Here is a 21033-nt window from a genome sequence, read left to right as displayed (position 1 = left end):
AAATGTTTTAATGTCTACTTCAAGACCACTTAGAGTCTACTTCAAGTACAGTTAAGGATATATTTCAAGTATAAAAATTATACCTCAATAATAACCTGGTAGTGTACTTTAAAGGTGCAATATGTAGTGTTGGGGAAGAAATGTATTATCATATATTCTGTTATAAACATAATAAATATTAAAACTATTTAGTAAGTGTGATACACTTAAAGAAAGCGTACAAGTATACTTGCAGTATAAATCTATTAAACTAGTAGTTTGAGTGTGATGAGTGTATACTTTCATAAACTAAAAAGTTGGCCAATTTAGTCCCGACAAGTACCTCCACTTACAAGTTTACTGCTAGTACACTGATATAAGTGTACTCGTTACATTTTGTACACTTTTCTTGAACCTGACTCAAGTTTACTCAAAGAAATGAACCTAATGTGTTTTGCTTTTTGTGAGGGTAATTCAACAAGTAATAAGAACAAGCAGCTGCACCAGCACTGCCCAGAGTAGTGCCCGTGGGCCGAAGTCAGCCTGCGTTAGGTTCAGTTTGGCCCACCAGATGCTTCCAGCAAGAAATAAAAAAAAGTGAAATAATGTTATGCAGTTTTATTTTTGTGAGACAAAAATGCTCTTTAATTATAATTATTATTATTAGATTTGTTTTCATAATCTGAGCGTGGCAGACAGTCAGTGACTTGGTACCATTCTGCATCTTAATACAATACAACAGTTGCTGGCTTTGGCCTGTGGCCCACCATCAGCTGTTCATTTTGTCCTTCAAAGAGAAAATGTTTTGGCACCCCTGAGCTGCACTGACAACAAATTAATACACAAGTCAAAAACAGAGAGAAAACTAATTTCTGTCCCATTCATTGAGATGATGCTTATGTGCCTTTGCATATCTGTGTCATGGGGGAGCTGTTAGAGCTGCAGCAGAGCACTAAGATTACAGAAAATCAGCAATATAAAAAGCTACAATATCTCAGGGAATGAACCTGGAGTGGCAAACTCTGGCAACTCAGCCACTTCACTTTATTAGTCATTGGAGAGATACACACTCATACACTGCCTGACACACTAAACATCACTTGCAACTCAGAGGTTTGTGCCAAGAAAGCAACACTGATACTAGTTATTCTCTGTGGACTGAAAATGTTAGTAACTGATGAAACTAAAGGACGATGGAGAGGACAGTGTGTGTGAGAGCATGTGTGTGTGTGTGTGTGTGTGTGTGTGTGTGTGTGTGTGTGTGTATGAGAGAGAGAGAGAGAGAGAGAAAGAGAGAGAGAGAGAGAGAGAGAGAGAGAGCTCTCCTGGGTATGTCTCTGCAGCTCTGTGTGGCAGAGATAAGACCACCGCCTACACAGAAGCCTGTTTCTTGGGAATTAGAAAGCTGTCCCCAAAGTCCACTGGTGACACACAACACCATCCGTCAGCCGGCTACAACAGGCTCACACAACCTCCCAACTGTCCAACAAGACGTTCCAGTGTCACCTCCAACTGCTTCTGTCGAGATACTGTCAACAGAGCACGCATGTTGTCTGTGTGTGTGCAAGCTTTATGAGTTATATGTATCGACCACAGACATGCTGCAATGTCCTGTATGTCCGTGAGTATGTCTGTGCTTCTGTCTGACAGTGAGCGGGGGGCCTGTAATTCCTGGCCTCCTCCTTTCATCTTGATAACCTCTTATCAGAGAAGAGCAGCCTGCTCACACAGTGGCAGCAGCCACATCCCTGCCCAGCTGTCCGCACTGCCACCTCATTTCACTCTCACTCTCATAATATCACTCTCATTCACACAGGCCAATGAGCTCCACGAGCAGTTCAGCTCATCCCCACTTAATCTCTGAAAGGAGAGAGACAAGTGCATAAAAGCAAGTGGAAAATGGACATTGAAGAAGTAGATAATATTTTTAGCATCAACAACCATCTTTTCATTTATTTTCTGTTAAGGGTTGTCAGCACAGGTTGAGAGCAATATTCAGTTTACCTGCAAACTTTGTACCCATGACCTTCATGTTGTTACTGAGGCTGCCCGTGTTATAAAAAGGACCCAAAAGTTGAGCTTCAGTAAAAGTTAAAGGGGCAATAGGTAAGAATTTTGAAAAAAAATCTATTTAAATCATAATCAGAATGTGAAGTAAAAACAGCTTTGACAGAAAAGTTAGCATGCTAGCCCCAGCCGTCCCATTCTAAAGCTCCCGCGTTAGCAGTGTAAACACCAACACACATCTGGACCCCAAGTTCCAAGTCCAGACCGCTAGCTACACAGCGAACTATGCTAACTAGCTAACAACAGCTACAGTTATTGACAGTTAGCGGTTGTGATATGGTGCTCCTTATTTGCTATATATATATATATTTGGCAAAAAAATGCAAGCATAGATAACCCTCTCAAAATGACCATTTCATTATAATCTATATGATTAGATGAGACCATATACAGTGTGCTACAGGATTTGACATAAAGGAAAATAAGTTACACACTCAGTGATCAATATGCTGGCAGAATACTTTCACATCTGAGTTCCCTTAAAAATGTAACTCCCTCACATTCCCCCACACACTAAGGACATGAGCTCAGTGTCCTCATGGCAGCTACAGCCCTGATGAAGAGGAGATCTTAGTGCAGCTCAGTGCTTCCTGTGACCTCGGTGACCTGTACTTTGCAGTTTGTTTCTGTTGGTGCACAACGTAAACTTCACTCCAGGCAGCTGTAGAAAGAGTGACATGTTTAGGGAAATAGATGACTCCACTAGAATTTTTGTTCCAAAGACCTGTATTCTGATTTGCATCTAACTGATGCAGTTTATCTTTCCGTCACTACCTGATCAGGATATAATTTCAATTTTCATTTAACTGCTGTGGACTCTTAAGTAGCAGAAAAAAGCCCAGTGATGCACAATAAAAAAAGGCCTAATTTTTTCCAACTGTTTTCCTCCCCTGATTTCCCTGAAAACTGTAAATGAACAAAGAGAGAGGAAAGTTGGGAAGCTGCTTTGACTATCAAATGACTGGGACAGTGTCGGGCTTGTGCGCAGCCAGGCCGTGTCCAGACCATATCTCTCCCCCATGATTGCAGCTACTTTCCCGATTTGCATTACTGTGTTCCACTCTAAGCTTTACTGGACCACAAAGAAATTGGGTCTTTGCATTTTATAATTGCTTTGTTCAAATGTCCGTGGACTTTTTTCCATGTGGGCTCGGCCTTATCAGGGGCTGTATGCACATTTCATCAACAGACAAAAAGCACCCATCCTGCAGGCTCACGGCCCTGCTGCCACAGCTGTGTAATGTTCTTTATGTTACATGTATGTGATAGTCTGATATTTGTATCTACCAACTAATTGTTTGATAATAAGTTGGTGCTGATATGCTTCTTATATATGATGCCTTCTCAGACATGTTATCAATACTACACCACCAGCACAGTCAGCCATAAAGGAAGAGGAAGGAAGCAAGATTTAAAGCTGACACCTTCACCTTTGCCTCTTGCTTCAGGTCCCATAACCCTCTGACAAACCAGAAATTATTTATACTATTTCTACATAAATAACACAGTTAGACATCATTTTTACATTTAAAGTTGCCAATAGGTCTCATCTGCCTTCATACAAGTTGTTTCTCCCTGGACCAAAGAGGTGTGTCTTTCAAAAAGTTGTCCCCAACCCCTCCCACGGACTGTCTCTTAGCCCTGAACTTTGCTGCTGGTTGAAGAAGTAGTACTCGTAGCCATCAGCCTTATACTGAGGTAGACACGCGAGCTGTGACACCTTCCACCTGGCTTTATAACTCGAACCCAGAGTCCTGCGGCTCACCTCGCTCATCTGTGGCATCCACTCAGGTAGGTGACCCCTCGGCTCATTGTCTCTCCTGTTGGTCTTCTCTAGACACCAGTATATTGAACAATATCTGGCTTATGAAAGCATATCTATGCATTGAAAACGTTTACTGTTGAGGTTTAATATTATCTTAGGCCATTTATAGCTTGATAGACTGTGACTTGTAGAGATATGAGAGGTGAGGACTTGGCTTTGGGTTGACCAGGTTTCCTTCTCAACAAAAAGTCTGGTTTCTCTTAAACTTAAGCGTTTTTTGATGTGTATTTTTTTTTCATTTTTGTATCATTATTTTTTCTTATATCGGTCTATGTGACTGAATGGTCGAATTTATCTAATTTATTTAATTATTTGATTTATTCAATCGTCGTTATGATCGTCATGCTTTTAGGTGACCTGGGGTCAAATGAATTAATGTCTCATTAAATATCTCATCTACTTTATATGTATGTATATGTATTAATACAAATAACTGTGCTAAATGTCAACTGATCAATCTCTCAATTAGGATAATAATTAAACCTCAAGCTAATTAAGCATGATTTTGTGTGAAGCTTATATCTGAAAAACTGTTAAGTCTAAAACAATTAAATCTAAATGTGATTTTTGCCGGCTGTTAATTTCTCAATACAATCTCACGTGATCAGCGTCTCTGTCTCACTCTGCTGTGTTTTACATTTGTCACATTTCTAGTCTCAAACAGATTTCTATTAATCAGATGAGATTAGGGTCATGTTGTATCGGTGGAGCTGGATATATTTAGCGTTATAATAATGCCGTCTATCAGATTTTCTGACTTTATCAGACACTATCAGCCTCTTCTCTTTCCTCTAAAGATATGGAGCCAGAGCGGTCTGGTCTGTTGTCGCTGTTCTCAGTTCTCATGCAAGTTTCATCAGTTTTGTGAGGCAGGATTTTTTTTTTTTACAAATTAGCTTTTCATGTCTAAATTTGTATCACAAGTCTGAGTTATATTATTGAATAAAAAAAGAAAAAACACCACTGAAGAATTATTTGATGAATGCCACAAACAGGTGTGAAATTGTCACATTCTGCTCACACTTTCACTTAGAAAGTCTGCCTCCGAGCGCAGCTCAGCTGTTTGGAGTGTTGTGTTGTTTGCCTGCTGGGGCGTCCCTGAGGACACGTCTTTTGCATTCTTCTAACTGGCACACCTATTGTAGAAAGGCCACCTAGTAACCGTTTGGTCACTGACTGCATCACTACAATTATAGACCCAATTATTTTTAGTTTTGAGTTTCAGCCACTGTCAAACTTCCTTTTCCTAGAAAAGGAAGTTTAAAGAAGCCTGCTGTCGAGAGATCTTGTCCCAGATTGGTTGTTGTGAGGTGAAGTAGTAATAATGTCTCTGCTTCAATCAGAGTTACAGTAAATCACAAACTGTTGATGGTGGCATGAATTTCCATGGCTGGCAAAAATACCCATTCTCAGTTTTTGAAAAAGAGTCCTGAGGTGATGGCACTGTAGATTTCTGACATCCCTGCTTTGGCAGTGTTTTAGGTTGAGCTTTGTTCTGTCAGCATGGATGATTCATCAGAGCAGTCCCACTGGGTGTCTCCGGCTCTGCTCAGCTCAGATCCTCTGGCCAGTTTCTCCTCGGAGCCCGGCCTGCTGCCTCAAGGAGAAGAGGGAGAGGCCTTCTTCTCCAGCCAGGACCATGACCTTGCCAGCCTGCCCTCCTTCTTCTCCAACCCGAGCCACAGCCGAGCGCCATCCAGCTACAGACACAACTCGGGTCAGTGTTCCCACCCACTGTAACCCATCAAATCCATCTTCTTGTCCAGCCTCCAAAAAATAACATGACTTTGTTCTGTCTAAAGTCCGTCAGGTGTTCAGCTCGCCAAGCCTCCTCAGCAACCTCCAGCTGCTGGACGGGCCGGTCAGCCACTCTCTGAGCTCACCCTACAGCGCCTCAGCCTCCACCTGGAGCAGCACCAAGCTGCACTCACACACCCCAACATCCCTCTACACCCCTGGAATCTCCTCCTTCACCACCTCCAGAGACGGATACTCGTCTCCAGGCAGAGATGGCAGGGAGAGCCCCCGGCTTCAGGAGGCCTTGAAGGCCGAGCGCCTGAGCCCCCTGGGGGGTTCGGGGGCCAGCAGCAGTTTCCTGAACCTGACCCCTGCTGCTGGGAGTGTGTACACTCCTTCGTCCCACTCCCACCCACACATGCTGAGCCCCTACAGCTCGTACATGACAGGCCCACAGGACTACAACTCTGCCGCCCTCTACTCGAGCCCTGGGTCCTGGATCAGCCCCTCATACTCGCCCAAACTCCACAATAAGATGCGGATATCCACTCCAGGTGAAAATACACTGAGATATGCCATTTTCTTTGATTTTATTTTGTTGAGTCCATTATTTAATTACATGACAGGTCAGTCAGAGAAAACTAAAGACTTTTAAGATCAAAACTTTCTTTCTTTCTTGACCTTGGAAACAGCAGTTGACAAAACAGGTCCAAGAATGAACTTTTAATCAAACTTGGGCAAAAAAAAAACAAACAAAAAAACAGAAAAGAAAAAACACAATTTGATCATCTACAATGACATGAAAACTGGGCAAATCCATCCACTGATGAAGATCATGATTGAAAGCTCCAGAAGAGCAGATGAATGGACAAAATGTGAGCTATATGTCTGATAGTTTTGTCAAATAAATACATTTGTTCAATAATGAGATATAAGCTATTCCCATATTCACAATATTATGAGGCATTATTTTAAAGACAGAAGCCGTTTCCAATATTGCCAAATTTATTTCAGGTACAATTTGTCACTTAAATGTACAGATATGATTCTGTAACGATAACAAAATGCTACATGTGCAGTGATAAATGTGTATTTTCTAATTCTAAACAGAGGCCAGAGAGTGTGTTAACTGTGGAGCCACAGCTACCCCTCTGTGGCGCAGGGATGGTACAGGCCACTACCTGTGTAACGCCTGTGGACTGTACCACAAGATGAATGGCCAGAACAGACCGCTGATCCGACCCAAGAAGAGACTGGTATGACCCAGTGACACACACACTAACACACTTTTCTGGGTGGCAAACTAGTTTGTGATATATTCAACAAATAATAAATTGTTGCCAAAGATGATTTCTTTTCTGTGTTTCAGATTGTCAGCAAGCGGGCCGGCACACTGTGTGCCAACTGTCACACCAGCACAACAACACTGTGGAGACGCAATGCCAATGGAGAGCCTGTGTGTAACGCCTGTGGACTCTATTTTAAACTGCACAATGTGAGTCAGTCATAACTATATTCTCAATAATAACCCACATGCTGCTGCACAACATTTCTAAGAAGCTGATTTCTGTGTTTTTCCAGGTCAACCGTCCCCTCACCATGAAGAAGGACGGTATCCAAACTCGCAACAGGAAAGTGTCCAACAAGAACAAGAAGAACAAGAAGGCGGCCATGTTTGAGTCATACTCAGACATGACTCAGCCATCCTCCCTGGACGCCAACGGCGGGCCCTATTCCCTCGGCCCCGGGACCCTCCTCACCTACAGCCACACGCCACACCTTATCCCAACACAATCACCCCTGCATCCCTCTGCATCCTTACCCTACGCACACCACCTCAACTCTGGCATGGTGCCCACACTGGTGTGAAATGACAAAGAAGGCTTGACTTGAAAGCTGTGAATATTAAGGAACCAGATTGTTTGCTTGCTTGTCAGTTATTTGTGTGAATTTGTACATATGTGTTTCTACACACGAATGAGGTTTTCTGTTTATTTCAACTGTATTTTAAGAGGAAGCACTAATTCTGTTGATGTTATCTTAATCCAGTGCTCGTTTGAAGTCAGTTAAGGGAATTGTTTCAGCTGTAAATACAAACACAAATCTGATTTGACTGCCTTGTCTGGGTAATCCCTCATCTTTTATTCATAATGTGAAATTGTACTTTTTGTGTTACAGAGATGGGTTTTGTATTTGCAAAGTTGATATTTGAAACTCTACAGAGATAATAATAAAATGTGTGACTGGTTCTGCTGGAGTTATGAAGGCTTCTGTTTCTGATGTCATTTGAATTCTCGGGTTTATCCGTTCAGCTCAGTGAACTGACCACAGCGAGGCCTCCTGACTGCTGTTATTGTACTCCCCTGCTCAGGTACACTGGTCCCTTTGTACAGGCAGCGCTCCACTTTGACAGTGTCATTGTACATGTATGCAAATTCTCCATTCTGCAGAAGTGACAAACATTTAACTAAAGTGCATCACTTACGCCACAGTTTTTATATTTAGACCAGAGCTGCCAGTTGATGAGCAACTGGGCTTCAAGTTTAAACACACACAGACACAAGGTCATGTTTGTATTTGTTATTACTCATCACACAAGGGGGTTTTTTTTCATGCAAAGAATTTCCACTTTCATGCTTGAATGCAAAAGGCAAGACACTACAGAGAACCTGCTAAGTAATGATGAGTTATGATATGTAACATGATAGTAAAAAGATAAAAAATAGTCTGGATTGAGTCAGAACACTGAAAGTCTTCACGTGAACTGTGTTTGTCATTGTTCTGACTGAAGCAGATATGAGCAGCAGTGGAAAAAATATTCACATCCTGTAACTTAAACTGTTACTGGAACAGTCTTAATTTAAAACCGATGCCTCTATCTGACGTACAGAAGCAAATAAGATCATCAGTGAGACAAATTATCTATTTCTGTTCAATTATTATGGTTAATCTTAATGCCTGTCACCAGGTTCTGACTTATCCAGGTCGGATAAGTCAGAAAATGAAACCATTTTTCATGGGGGAGCGTTAAAGATATGCCAGAATCACCAAAAAATTAAAGTTCCTTTTAGTCGCTTTAAGTAAAAGTAGCAATATCTCCATTTTAATACCAAGTAGAAATACCCCAAAGCAAGTAAAAGTCCTAAATCTTACTTATAGTGTGACATATGAGAATATTTGTTTAAAAGACTCAAAAATGAACTCAGATTATCAAGAGAATTGTTTAAGTAATGTCAAAGGTGTCTATGTATTGTGTTGTTTCCTTTACAAAGTGCCTTTGAGTATCTACAAAAACAATATACAATTCGAATGTATTATTATTCATACTCTAATTATTATTATTAGAAATATCTCCTGTAGTTAGCATCCTAACTAGCTAGCCCCAGGCCTTAAAACGTCTTTCTCACAGCGCTCCAAAGGTCCTGTGCTAGCAGTGTAAACACCAACTCCCTGGCTAGCTGGATGGCTAACTGAGCTAACAAGCTAACAATAGCAACAGTTATAAACAGAATACAGTTAGCAGCAGTTAGCTACTCTGGTGATATGCTGCCCCTATTTGTTGAAAGTATGAGTTCAACAGGTGGCATATTGCACCTTTAAATATAATCAGCAAATTACTCAATTGTATTCATTTATTATAAAGCAGAAAGCCTCATCTCAGAGTTTATATTATATATTACATTTTTTAAAGAATATGTTTAACTTGCCAGCAGTACTTTAGTTGTGTAGCGCAGACATGCTGAGCTACTGTGATTGTCTATATCTAGGTAATCCTACTCAGTGGAGCACAGATAACTGTTTCATATTGATCAAAAGTGGCTCAGTAACTGATTAGATTAGACTATATACGGAACTTCATTGACAAACCTCTGCAGCAAAGGACAACTGAAAATATATAGGAAACAAATGTGTTCCCTCCATTTCCTCCGTTATGACATTCAGACAGTAGTGCAGTGGTATGTGCTGTATGTGCATTGCAGTTACTTCATGCCAAGCAGCAGGGCTGGGGTTGCTCACTCAAGACTGGGGGATAACTGATATGTTATCACTGAGTCCACAGACCCCAAACTATCCACCTGCTGCTGGCACCGCCACTCTCACACTCCCTGTCAGTTAGTCAGCGAGGGGCACCAAAAGAGTGAGGACAAACACAATAAACATATCACTGTTTTCATTTGAGTACACTGCTGCGGGTCGAAGAACTCCATCTGTTTTCCTCACTCATACTTTCAAAATCAGTGTGTCATGTTCAGCTCAAATGAATCCAGTCAGGTTTCATAATCTGAGGACGCACACAGAACGCTTCAGTTGAGACAAAGCTATAAATGATCGCACACACTGCTGCAGTACATTTTACATGCTTCACTGCAGACTTAAGGGGGGAAAAGGGCTTTCATTTATGCATTTGGTTTCAGCTTAGTGAGCATGACCCTGTGAACATCTGGGCACGCCACCCACTCGTGACACTGCAGGACACACAGGGTCACTCCCTTGAGTGTTTTGGGGATAAACCAACTGTGAGGCACAAATGTTGACTATACGCATTTAGGCCGGGTTATGTATCGAGCAATTAAAATAGCCTCTTCTTAATAAAGCTTAATGTCAGTGGCAGTCAACCGTTGTTGGGCCAAACTCTCTAGATTCACCCTCCACCTTGATGATGGGAATGCAATGGCCCGTGAAACAGAGTGAAGCAATGGTGTTTTCTATTTGAAACCATTTACCTAAAGTTTACCATAAATCCCTCTAGAGAAGACAAACCTTTAAAATCCACAATGTGTACCTCGACTGAATGACCAGAATTAGGAAAACAAACATGAGACAAATAATAAGTAAAAAAAAAAAAAAAAGACATGAAAGATGATTTGGCAGGCACATCCATAATTTATACTCTTTTCCTTAACTGTCTCTATCTTCTGTTTATCTGCTGCAGCCGCCAGCTCTGCTCTGGGGAAATGGTAACAAATGCCGGGGATAGATTAGCAACCACAGGCCAGCTCACACAGCCATCCGTTAGTGGCCTTCTCTCTCTTTTACCCCTTCGAAACTTGCCACTTTTCCCACTCAGACCGTTTCATCCTGCATTATGAGTTGTACTATGTCATTAGTTGTGGTGGAAACTAACAGATCACAAGTGATCTGATGATGTGTTGTTTCATCAGTGACAGTCTGGGAGACTATAACCATCCTTGGGCTTATTTGATTCTGTGTTCCTGAAGGAGGAAACAGATGCATCTCTTACTGACAGAACACATGATAAAACTACACGGTTCCATCCACAGCGAGAATGAACTGTTAACTAAAAGCACCTACCACGGCTTGATGTATAATACACTCCTGTTGAAACAAGTGGTATATGAGCACCCCCAAAAGGTACAAACTAAACACTGCAGCTCCAGTTCCCCCCACCCCCAACTGCCACAGGATGTAAAACCCTGAACACTGCAGTTCAGAGATAACAGCATTTATGTGTATGTGTGTCGTTCATATTGTCATGTCCATTGCTGATGCACATCATGAAGAAGCTGAACTGAATATGATCTGAGGAAGACTTTACACTTCAGACCACGATACCAAGATACTGAACCAGGACAATGAAATAAAACACTTCCTGTAAACTGAGATTCTGTAAATTCAAACATATTTGGTCATAGTTTCTTGTATAGTCTCAACAATAACATACATGTATATAAAGAGTATGACGTACAGTACATGAGTGGCTCTCACCTGGTTAAATAATATTTTCAATATATCCATTATGTCTCTATGTCCCCCTTCATGTGACTCGCAAATATTTGAGATATATTTGATATAATTAAGATCCTATTGGTATCCTTGATATATCTGATGTATTATCACTGTTTAGTTATTAAATGTCAAAGAATTGTGACAATCTCATCACAGTTTCCCAGAGCTCTAACGTCTTCAAATTCAAATTGAACCAGCAGTTCAAAACGCAAAATCTCCTCATTTATTATCATAAACCACAAAGAAAAGCAGCTAATATTTACATTTAAGAAGCAGGAACCAGCAAATGCTATGATAGAAAGAAATTATAGAACCTATTAATCAATTATTAGTTTTCTTTCAGTTGACTAATCATTTATTTGACTAATTGCAGCTCTCACTGGGATCAAAACATACATTTGTAGTTTGGAGTCAGTGTGCAGGCATTGCTCTTCTTGTCTGTTCTCAATATAAATTGATCCATTAGATAAAGCATCAGTGTTATAGATGATCTTGATAATCCATTACATCTCCCAAAGGATGCGTAATACTTCATCTGCTCCCATTAAAATGTCATAGTTATTACACGTAAATCTGATTCCTCTGTACCTGAAAAGAGCCATTATGGGCTCACGATGTTGGACTTTTATAGACGGATGATCAAACTGAATTGCCATTTCGTTTCACCTCATTCTAAGACTTTGAATTTGCTCAATAAATCTGAGAGACCAGACTAGTACTTTTCTCGATGTAAAAACAAAGGAACTAACAGGGACAGTGCTGTGGGTCCTTATTACAGTTTGTTCGACTCAGCTTGGCACTGCAGATGTGAATGTATTTTTTCACTGGCAAAGAAACCAATAAAAAAGACACAAGAAAAACATAAATATATTTATTTTTGAAGCATGCCTAAAACTCCAGTACAGCCAACAGAAGGAGCTGAGCATTACACAGTGAAAAGGAAATATTACTTATATTCTCTGTCAGCTTTTTAGTTTGTAAGTAGTAAAATTTGGTCCTTGGATAACGCACAAAGGAGAAAAATAAAAAACAGGCAGTCTCATCAAACCAGCTGAATCTGTTTCACTGTCTTTTAGCTTATCAGGTTCATTTAAAGCACTTCCAGTCTGAAGAGTTAACACCCTTTAACAAGTGATAATCTCTGCTGTGTGTTAAAAAAATAAAAGACACAGGACAAAGCGGGGTGAGAAGTATAACAGCTCACCAAGCTACATATTATGGATACTCCCACAAACGGCTTCAGCCAATCCACAATCTGTCAGTGCACAAGCAGACTGGGCTTTTTTGTAAACATCAACTATTAAGTTTTCTTTTTGTTGGCATTACACAGGGTGTGCGGCGGTGGACGAGATGCAGCACCTTCACTGTTTCTTAGCGATGAGGACACCGAGCACAACTCCCATTAGCAGCGCTACTCCAACCAGCAGCCACCTACTCAGAGTCTCCCGAGATCTCCTCGCTTCTGCAGCTGCGTCTCGCCCAAAAACCTCAGCAAAGGAGTCCTGGAATCAAACATGGATTCAGACAAAAACAAAAACAAGAGGGAGAGGGAGAGGAATTTTGTAATTAGACAATGTCTTGGCTTCTTTCCATCCGCATTAAAGGAATACTGCACTGACATCAGTAGTTTAAGTAATCTAAGTATTGACACTTTTGTAAAAAATAAATGTTTGTATATCTTTAAGGAAATAGTAATGAAAGTGGCTTCCTACAAAACTACAATATATTAGATAATCATTTTGCATGTGTGCATTTTGTCATCAGTGTAGTACTTAATATATCTTTACTGACTATAGATATGTATGCATTAGGGGTGTCGCAATATCACAATATTCATGATAACAGTGATATAGACAATGAAATATTGATATGTTAATAATAATATGATAATATATCATGTGAATAATCCAGCAAAGATATTCAGCCTTGTGCCTCTTTTGTTTATGAGTTTATCTGGTTTCCTTTTTTATTAGTAATTGAGAAGTTGATAGTAATTGTTCTTTTTGTCCACTTTTTTTTGTTTACAGTTATGGTTACCTCCACCTCCCTATAATTGTATTTTGAGGGTAAATTATTTGTCAAAAAAAGAGACAAAACACAGAGTAAACAAAGTTGAAGATAGGTCTGATTGTTACTAGCATATTTCTTTCAAATTGTGGTAGATTTTGCAGTAAAATCGTTATCATTAATTTGTTTTGCCACAATAATCATCTAGTTAAAATCCACTGTGTTGACAGTCCTATTATGCATGTATACACAGTATATGGGTATTTATGCCTGTATATAATGTACGTGCATAAATGTACATACATTTCTCTTTCTTTTTTTTCTTATACATTATTTTATTTGTTATCTAACATATTATGACTGAGATATGAACAAGGAGTAGTTCAATACAACAAATGTTATATTTAGAAATCCTATGATGTATTATATCAAAACTACAGTACCTTTTTGAAGATGTAAGAAATAGTCTCATCTAGCATGCAAATATAGCTCAACAGCAGCAAAGTGCACTATGCTACAGGAGTAGCTTGAGAAGTTTTCAGAGATGTTTTGAGTTTTGTGCCTTTACTTTGAGTAGTTTCTCAGTGCAGCTGATTTCCTCAGTGAAACTCAATCTACAGACTCTTCAGAGCCACCTTTGCAGGCAGTGAGTGTTTGATACACAAAAAATGTTAGATATTCAGAAGTATCTTTGATACAGTTAGGGATACAATGATACAACTTTTTTCACTCCAGATAATTACAATACCTTAACTCAGGGTATCTGCTAATCACTACTACTGAGCCGATAGCGGGGTCAGTAGTAGTGATCTGTTAACCTCACTGTGTGGGACTCTTTTATACAAAGTAACATGAGGTTGGAGATAGCTGTGGCATTAAAACATGATTCCACAGCCCGCCATAAGTGAATGATTGTAACTTATAGCACCGCACAGAATTTTGTAATAGCACTGACAAAGAAGTTGTATTGTTTTAATCGTGTCATGGTCATTACCCATTCTGCAAAACAGATGAGTTTTGGTGAAGATACTGATCAGTATCAGATCGACATGTTGATCGTCACAGAACCACAAATGAAGCTGCGTGTCTACTTCCTCCCTGCTGACTCACCCATCCTCCTTGGCTCTCGATCCACGGATTGATGTGCTCATCCAGGTACATGGTCATCCAGTCTGCGATGCGGGAGACCAGCTCGCTCGTATCCTTCTCAACGCATTCCACACACAGCACACCGCCAAAAGCAAACAGGCCCACTACACGTCCCCAGTTGACTCCGTCCTTGAACACCTCGTCCATCACGCTCTTAAAGCTGTGGTAGGCTGTGTCAGGAGTGATGTCGAGCTGCGTGGAGAGGTCACTAAACGCTTGTGTGAAGAGCAGTTCAAACTCTTCAGCTGAGTCCCGAAGAGCTGCTTTAACAGCCTCTATGTCAGCACCTGGCTGGTCGCCCCCGTTGCTGCTGTTGGCCAGCAGGCCGTTTGTGGCAGCTGGGTTGGCCTTGTCTGCCTCAGTCCTTCCACCAGCATCCTCTGGCCTCAGCAGGGAGGTTGGATGGTTCCTCTGAGACAGTTTGTAGCTTATAAAGAACTCCACAAGCTCTCTGTTACTGTACGACATTATTTACACACTGTGAACCTCCAACACACAGCCAGCCTAATCAAACCCTGTGGTTTCTCGTGCCATTCCTCTCAGCTGTCACAATAGCATCCTGGAAGAACACAGAGAAAAGTGACATTCAGAAACATTTTGCATCACATGCTGCTGTGTTTAAGCATCCATCGGTTTACATTCACTTCTGCAGACTATACAAATCTATCAGGAGGCTCTATACTGTAATATAGTGTAATCCATCACAGTGAATATCAAGTCTGCATCACAGTTTAACTGGAGACGGATTTGTATATATATCTGCACTGTATTAGCACACAATGATTTTATGTAAAAAGTGTGCTGCATGATTCAGCATGCTGATGATAGATTTAACCTACTGTACAGAAATAAATGGGAAACTGATGGATACCTGCGATGGTCAGGAAACTAACCCTGGAGCAAACATTCGTAAATAAACAGGAGCTAACACACATTAGCTTAATAGCAGCTTTGTAAGCTCAGCAATAAAAAAAAATCAGTAACATATATGAATTACGATGTATATCAAGTCAATAATGTGCGTCAGGATGCCAACCTGCCACCGCTGACAGCTCTGGCTACAACGTAGATACCACCAGCTTTAGCTTCAGGTGCTAACTAGCTGTTTATAAACAGTGTGTAGGAAACGCATCAAAAACTACAAACTACAGCCACGGGGCTAATATGAGATTATCATTATTGACAGGTATACTCACGACTGCTAAAAGCTGGTTTTCCCTTTAAGAGTGCAGCTAAGGAGTTACAGAAAGCTGTAGTTGTGAATACAGACACAATATGGACATTTTTGCAGCTGCAGACTCTGTGGCCTCAACACTGATGCACGCTGGCGGTTGGCCAATTCTGCTACTGTACCAGCGAGAAGTCCCGCCTCCTGCGGCCTCTGCACCAATCAACGTCGAGGGAGGGCGGAAGTTCAGGGGCCCGTGAAATGAAAGCAAACTCATTGGTAAAAGCTCGTTTGTTGTGGATAAATCCCACATTCACGAGTCTGTTCTTGGTCGTTTTATTTTAACAGTAAAGCACCATGATTAAAGATGTGAGGTTTGTGCGTTTAGAATATTCATTTGACTTAGGCTAACCCCATAGCTTGTAAAGTTGCAGTGTTTTTTGTTGTTCATGTAGCCTACCACTTGCAAATGATGAAAGCTTGTTTTTATTTTTGTATGAATAGACACAGAGGCTCAATGTGAAAATGTTCAGTCCACTTAACATTTACTTTTACTTTATTTATTTTACTTCCTCTATGTGCTTGCTGTAAATAGTCATCCAACTAAAAGTGAGACTGAGGCTTATCTTCGTTTCCTGTCCTGTAGAAATTTAGGGATCAATTAGATATTGATATAACACATAATTATCACAGACTGGTGTAGGAAAGAACTGCAAATGATTTTATTAAACAAACATATTTATTAAAACGTGTACATAAGCAATTAGCATATCCTACACTTTCTAAATGTGAAATAACAGTATGATACAGCATTGTCACAGTTGAGATAACAAAACTATGCAAGTAGGGAAGTTGGCATAATCATTTCATAAATCTTGTGACAGCTGAAAGGTGAATAACACAGATTGTATGAAGATCCTAACAAAGAACAATGGCTAAAATATATACAATGTCACTTACATATGCCATATACTTATGCACTATAGTGTAACTGTTTGTCCTTCTTTCCAACACTGGTAACATCTGGAGTTGAAGAGTTTTCATGACTCACGCCAAATTTTCGAGGTTTGTAATGGTCTGTCGACCTGTTTTGTTTTCTTTGTCGTCTTAATTTTATACACTTCTTTAAAACTGAACTGTTACTCAACCAAGGCACACTGCTAAGCAGGGACACTAACAGGATGTCGTCCCAGCATTTGCTTCCCCATCTTGCAAAGCGCTCTCCTGCTCTCTAGGGGAGTCGTCAATGTTCACAGGTTCTGTCTCCTCTGTCAGGATTACCGGCTCCTGGGATAAAACATTCTCTTGTTGGTTCGTGTCAACATTTCCATTCTCAGTAGGTCCCTCTTCTATTTCTGGTTCACTGTCTGAGTCAATGGAAATGGTCTCTGTGCATGTGCTGAGTTTTAAGGTACAGTTTAGAGTCTCACACTGCCTGTTTTGGTCTGTGGTTGGAGTACCAAACTTGAGGCCTCCAGGTCTCCCCACTGAGGTGCCGTCTAACTTGCTCTCCTCAAATATTAAGTCGTGCTTAACTTTCCTGACTGCATGCATGTCGAAGCCAAGCAGCACAGACAACTTCTTGGTCTCACATAGTTTCTCACACGTCCTTCTCTTGGTTGCAAAGTGACTAGAAATGTCAGATTTCCACAGCCACAGACTTGCAGACAGCCTTTCCTCTTCCTGAGGAGTAAGGTATGGTCGCCGGTTGAAGTAGGCCGTAAGGAAATTCTTCCTGGCCTCATACGTCTTGTGTTCGTAGCTTCTAGGATCCAGAGCAAGGCCATCAGATCCAAACTGATTTCCAACAGCTGTGGTGGAAATCTTTGACTCCTTGCTCAGTTTTAATTTCTTAGGGTTGGTCATGGCCTGTGGTGGTGGCTGTCTCTTGAGGAAGCCAGCACCGGACGAGTTGAGAGTCAAGGCAGACTTGAAGCCTTGGCTTGCCTGGGTCCTACCAACTGCCCTGCACTGTACAAGATGCAGCGTGATTGTGGAGGCCACCATGTTACTGGTGTACACCCCCAAGCAATGAATGCACTTGTATGTCATCTTTTTTTCTACAGGATGCATTGTCTGGAGCACTTGGTGTCGCTCCCTCAGATGCATGGCCAAAGCTTCGGAGATGGGACCTTTGAGGATGGTGAAGCACAGCGGACACAGAGTCTTTCCAACCTCACTCTTGTGAGTAACTGCAGGGAAACTTCTACCAGCAAGTGGGTCAGTCTTCTTCTCAATCATTCTGGGAGCGCTAACTTTGACCAGCGGTGGAGCAGGATTCTGAGCAGGTGCAGACTGATCCTGACCATTGATGGACTCCTTCATGTTAAAAGTGAGAACGACAAGCTGTACGTTACTGGACTTCTCTTGTTTGATGGTGAGATCAAAGGTCAGAGGTGATGCACCTGGGGGGCCAACGAAGTCATCGGGATGAGCCTGAGTCGTGTGCTCCATGATTTTCTCAACATTGTGGAAAGCAGAGTGGCACTGTGGACAGGTGAGCCCGTGGATTAGCATGTGGTTAAGCAGCGTGTCGCTGGGCAAATAGCGGTTGCAAAGCAAACACTTGCTGGTGAAGTTGTGGATTTTCATGATGTACTTGGCCAGAGCCCACACTTTCTTTGCCTTGTGTGCGTTCTCAAAATGAGCATTATAAAGGGTTTCAGGAAAAAGCTCATTGCAAACTGTACATATCTTCCACTTCTGTGTCTGTGCTGTGTTTACACCTGCTGAATTATTTTCAGCCACAATAGGGTTGCCAGGAACTGCGACACGCACCTTACTGGCTGCAATGGAAGACTGATTTTTTACAACAGGGCCCACTGGCTTTAAATAGCCGATTACTGGTTGTGGTATTGGGTCAGCTCTATGTGTAAGCCCCCTGCTGACGATCACAGGTGCTTTCTGAGACACATCTGGTAAGGGCTGGGGTCTTGAGACAATAATATTAGCATGTCCAATCATGGTGGTCACCTGCGCACCAATGCGCTCATGGTACTCTATAACATGCTGTACTAGAGCCTCGTAGCTACGAGTGGAGAACTGGCAGCGTTTACATAGGATGTTGTTGCCATTGACAGAATTAGCACCATTTTTGACCAATGATTCAGAAACCATACCAAGATATGGTGAGACAATGTGCTGAAAATGTTCCCTGTAGATGTGCCTTCTCACAACGTTGTAGAGAGAGTCCCGGAACGTGCACTTTTTACAAAAGTACATTGCTTTCTCCACACCATTTCCCTGTCTGGCTCTATCAAGATAGGTTTTGTCATTCTTTCCCAGTGCAATTCCCTGTGAGTTTCCATAGTTCTGCCGTGCTGATTTGGGCATGTGGAATATTTTAACATGCGTCTCCAGAGTTCTCTTGCTTGCAGTGAATGTGCAGTACGGACAGTTGAGCAAAATTTTGCTGTCAAAGATTTTCCTGTGCACATTGCGGAAGTGATTCTTGTAGCCTGAGTAGTATTTGGAAGAAAAGGGGCACTCTGTGCAGCAAAATGGCTTCGATCGGTATTCCTAAAAGACATCATGGGAGAAAACAATGGGATTAAGACAAATGTGATTTGTGCATAAGCAGTTGAAAAGGCCTTGAACAGTGTAGTCAGATTTACCTGTGTTTTAGAGTATGATGGGTCCCACCCGCAGATGTCAAGGCAAAGAGTGCCCTTTACAAATTGATCATTGGGGCAAAAGTCTTTGAATTCCTGTGGAGGGAATCGGAAAGATTAAGACAAATATATTCTTATATAAAATGTTATAATATACAGTAAAATATATTTTTTACAGTGATGTGTATATAAAATGTCACACTAGCTTTAGACTTATTCTCCTGAGCTGACAGAGAATCAAGTTGATATTTTCTTCACATTTGAGATAAAATCATATAATTATATTGTAATAACTTCACACTTACAATTACATTTTGAAACATGAATGACAATCATCTGCAAGTTAAGTTTGTTGATTAAATTATGACTTTCTACTCACATGCAACAGAATCCCACTCACCTCTGCTGCCTCTTTGCAGAACTCCAGTCCAATGTCTCCAAGTGCCTTTTTCACTTGTTTCCTCGCTCTCCTGATTCTTGTAAGGTTGTTCACTGGGAGCTGATACATCTCTACGGACAAACAGAAGATGAAGTGCTTATTAGTTTGTCATGATTAATAAGGAAAATCACAGCCACTCAATTCTTCAATATGATGTTGTAAGTAGCTAATCAATAATCACAAACATCACAAGAGACGGCACGCCCCTTCAGCACATTTCCATTCAATAACACACAGTCAACATATTTACTTATGATGACAGGATATCATTATCTGTTCAAGACATCTGTTTCTTCGGGGGCCCAGTAACGGTACTGTTGTCAGCGGACATGCCTTTTCAGTAGCCATGCTGCAAGTTAGCTTTCATTCCTGACTAAGTGCTGGTTCGACCACAAATACTGAGACTGAAACATATCTGTGACCTTTCTTGCTCCGCTGTGTCCACCGATTTCGGGGATCAGCGATTTACAGGACATGTTGTTAGCTCTGTGTGCTAGCGTTGATGTGTTAGCCAACATTAGCTGCGTTGCCCGCTTTTGCAGGCTTGGTCACCTACTGTACTTAGCATCAAAGCTAGCGCTGCATAGCCGGTTAGCGTTATTTATTTCTTCATTTGCACTGACTATCAAGCGATGCGTTTTACTCACCGTATGATGAGTCTGGAGAATAGCTTTACACTGGTTGCCTCACCATATAAAAGGCGAACAAAGAAGTTGGCTGGCTGGTCGGGGCGTGCAGACTGATGGTGATGTTCGCTCTCCTCAAAGCCGGTGCTGATGCTCCAACACAGCTAGCTAACTGAGCTAGCTAGTTAGCTGTCACATCTGCTTTGCTGCAGCTGCTAACTGGCTGGAAGAACGAATGGCAGGACAAAGTGGTGCACATCTCATTAAAACAGTATACTCCAAAGATAATGAGTGCCAGGACCAGCCAGTGTCCTCTGAGCAATTCTTGTACTTTCACCGGTGGTCAGGCCAGTGTTCGCTAATGTTATCTTTTACAAGTGAGCCAACTCTCGATCCAAAATGGCGGCGACCGAACAACGGAAGTCGTATCAGGGAGCTGGGGAATGGCTGGATGGCCAAAAGTTAGTATTAATTGTGGTCGTATTAATATATTTTTTTATTTTCAGTCATAAAAAGCTAACATTTATTTATTTAGGTTCATGAAAATACCACACACACCCTTTGTTATCTAGCCTACTTATGCTTTTTCATTGACTGATTCCCACAAACGAGCACATACTAGAGAACAATTGAGGACAGATTATATACTAATATTTAAAAACAAGAGCTTGACATAA

The 21033-nt window shown here is 41.2% G+C and overlaps 3 protein-coding genes across 5 annotated transcripts; 1 reads left to right on the top strand and 2 right to left on the bottom strand.

The window, feature by feature from the left end:
• Nucleotides 1-3683: 3683 nt before the first annotated feature.
• Nucleotides 3684-7865, top strand: gata1a (GATA binding protein 1a). 2 transcript variants are annotated; one of them, XM_073468658.1, is made up of 6 exons: nt 3684-3837; nt 5346-5588; nt 5674-6162; nt 6719-6864; nt 6978-7103; nt 7190-7865. In XM_073468658.1, the coding sequence occupies exons 2-6, from the start codon at nt 5375-5377 to the stop codon at nt 7475-7477; spliced, it is 1263 nt and encodes a 420-aa protein (XP_073324759.1). In that variant the 5' UTR covers nt 3684-3837; nt 5346-5374; the 3' UTR covers nt 7478-7865. The 2 variants fall into 2 exon arrangements, with proteins under 2 accessions (XP_073324759.1, XP_073324761.1); XM_073468660.1 differs by having other exon boundaries at nt 3723-3837; nt 5374-5588.
• Nucleotides 7866-12211: 4346 nt separating this feature from the next.
• Nucleotides 12212-15834, bottom strand: LOC140998387 (bcl-2-like protein 1). The gene is made up of 3 exons (XM_073468661.1): nt 15709-15834; nt 14474-15071; nt 12212-12858 (listed from the first exon to the last, which is right to left on the bottom strand). The coding sequence occupies exons 2-3, from the start codon at nt 14978-14980 to the stop codon at nt 12718-12720; spliced, it is 648 nt and encodes a 215-aa protein (XP_073324762.1). The 5' UTR covers nt 14981-15071; nt 15709-15834; the 3' UTR covers nt 12212-12717.
• A 546-nt stretch (nt 15835-16380) lies between these two features.
• adnpa (activity-dependent neuroprotector homeobox a) lies at nt 16381-20732 on the bottom strand. 2 transcript variants are annotated; one of them, XM_073469265.1, is made up of 4 exons: nt 20378-20732; nt 19692-19801; nt 19295-19387; nt 16381-19199 (listed from the first exon to the last, which is right to left on the bottom strand). In XM_073469265.1, the coding sequence occupies exons 2-4, from the start codon at nt 19797-19799 to the stop codon at nt 16854-16856; spliced, it is 2547 nt and encodes an 848-aa protein (XP_073325366.1). In that variant the 5' UTR covers nt 19800-19801; nt 20378-20732; the 3' UTR covers nt 16381-16853. The 2 variants fall into 2 exon arrangements, with proteins under 2 accessions (XP_073325366.1, XP_073325367.1); XM_073469266.1 differs by having other exon boundaries at nt 20421-20732.
• Nucleotides 20733-21033: the final 301 nt, after the last annotated feature.

Source organism: Pagrus major, chromosome 6 (genome assembly GCF_040436345.1).
Source record: "Pagrus major chromosome 6, Pma_NU_1.0".
NCBI classification, from domain to species: domain Eukaryota; kingdom Metazoa; phylum Chordata; class Actinopteri; order Spariformes; family Sparidae; genus Pagrus; species Pagrus major.
The sequence above is the reverse complement of the archived record's forward strand: the minus strand, read 5'-3'. Positions and strand labels throughout refer to the sequence as shown.

Coding starts and splice junctions, on each gene's coding strand:
- gata1a (XM_073468658.1), top strand. CDS start 5,375: ATGGATGATTCATCAGAGCAGTCCCACTGGGTGTCTCCGGCTCTGCTC. Junction 5,589..5,673: donor CAGCTACAGACACAACTCGG/GTCAGTGTTCCC, acceptor TTCTGTCTAAAG/TCCGTCAGGTGTTCAGCTCG. Junction 6,865..6,977: donor TCCGACCCAAGAAGAGACTG/GTATGACCCAGT, acceptor TCTGTGTTTCAG/ATTGTCAGCAAGCGGGCCGG.
- LOC140998387 (XM_073468661.1), bottom strand. CDS start 14,980: ATGTCGTACAGTAACAGAGAGCTTGTGGAGTTCTTTATAAGCTACAAA. Junction 12,859..14,473: donor TCGAGAGCCAAGGAGGATGG/GTGAGTCAGCAG, acceptor GTTTGATTCCAG/GACTCCTTTGCTGAGGTTTT.
- adnpa (XM_073469265.1), bottom strand. CDS start 19,799: ATGTATCAGCTCCCAGTGAACAACCTTACAAGAATCAGGAGAGCGAGG. Junction 19,388..19,691: donor TCTGCAAAGAGGCAGCAGAG/GTGAGTGGGATT, acceptor TTCCCTCCACAG/GAATTCAAAGACTTTTGCCC. Junction 19,200..19,294: donor CATCATACTCTAAAACACAG/GTAAATCTGACT, acceptor GATGTCTTTTAG/GAATACCGATCGAAGCCATT.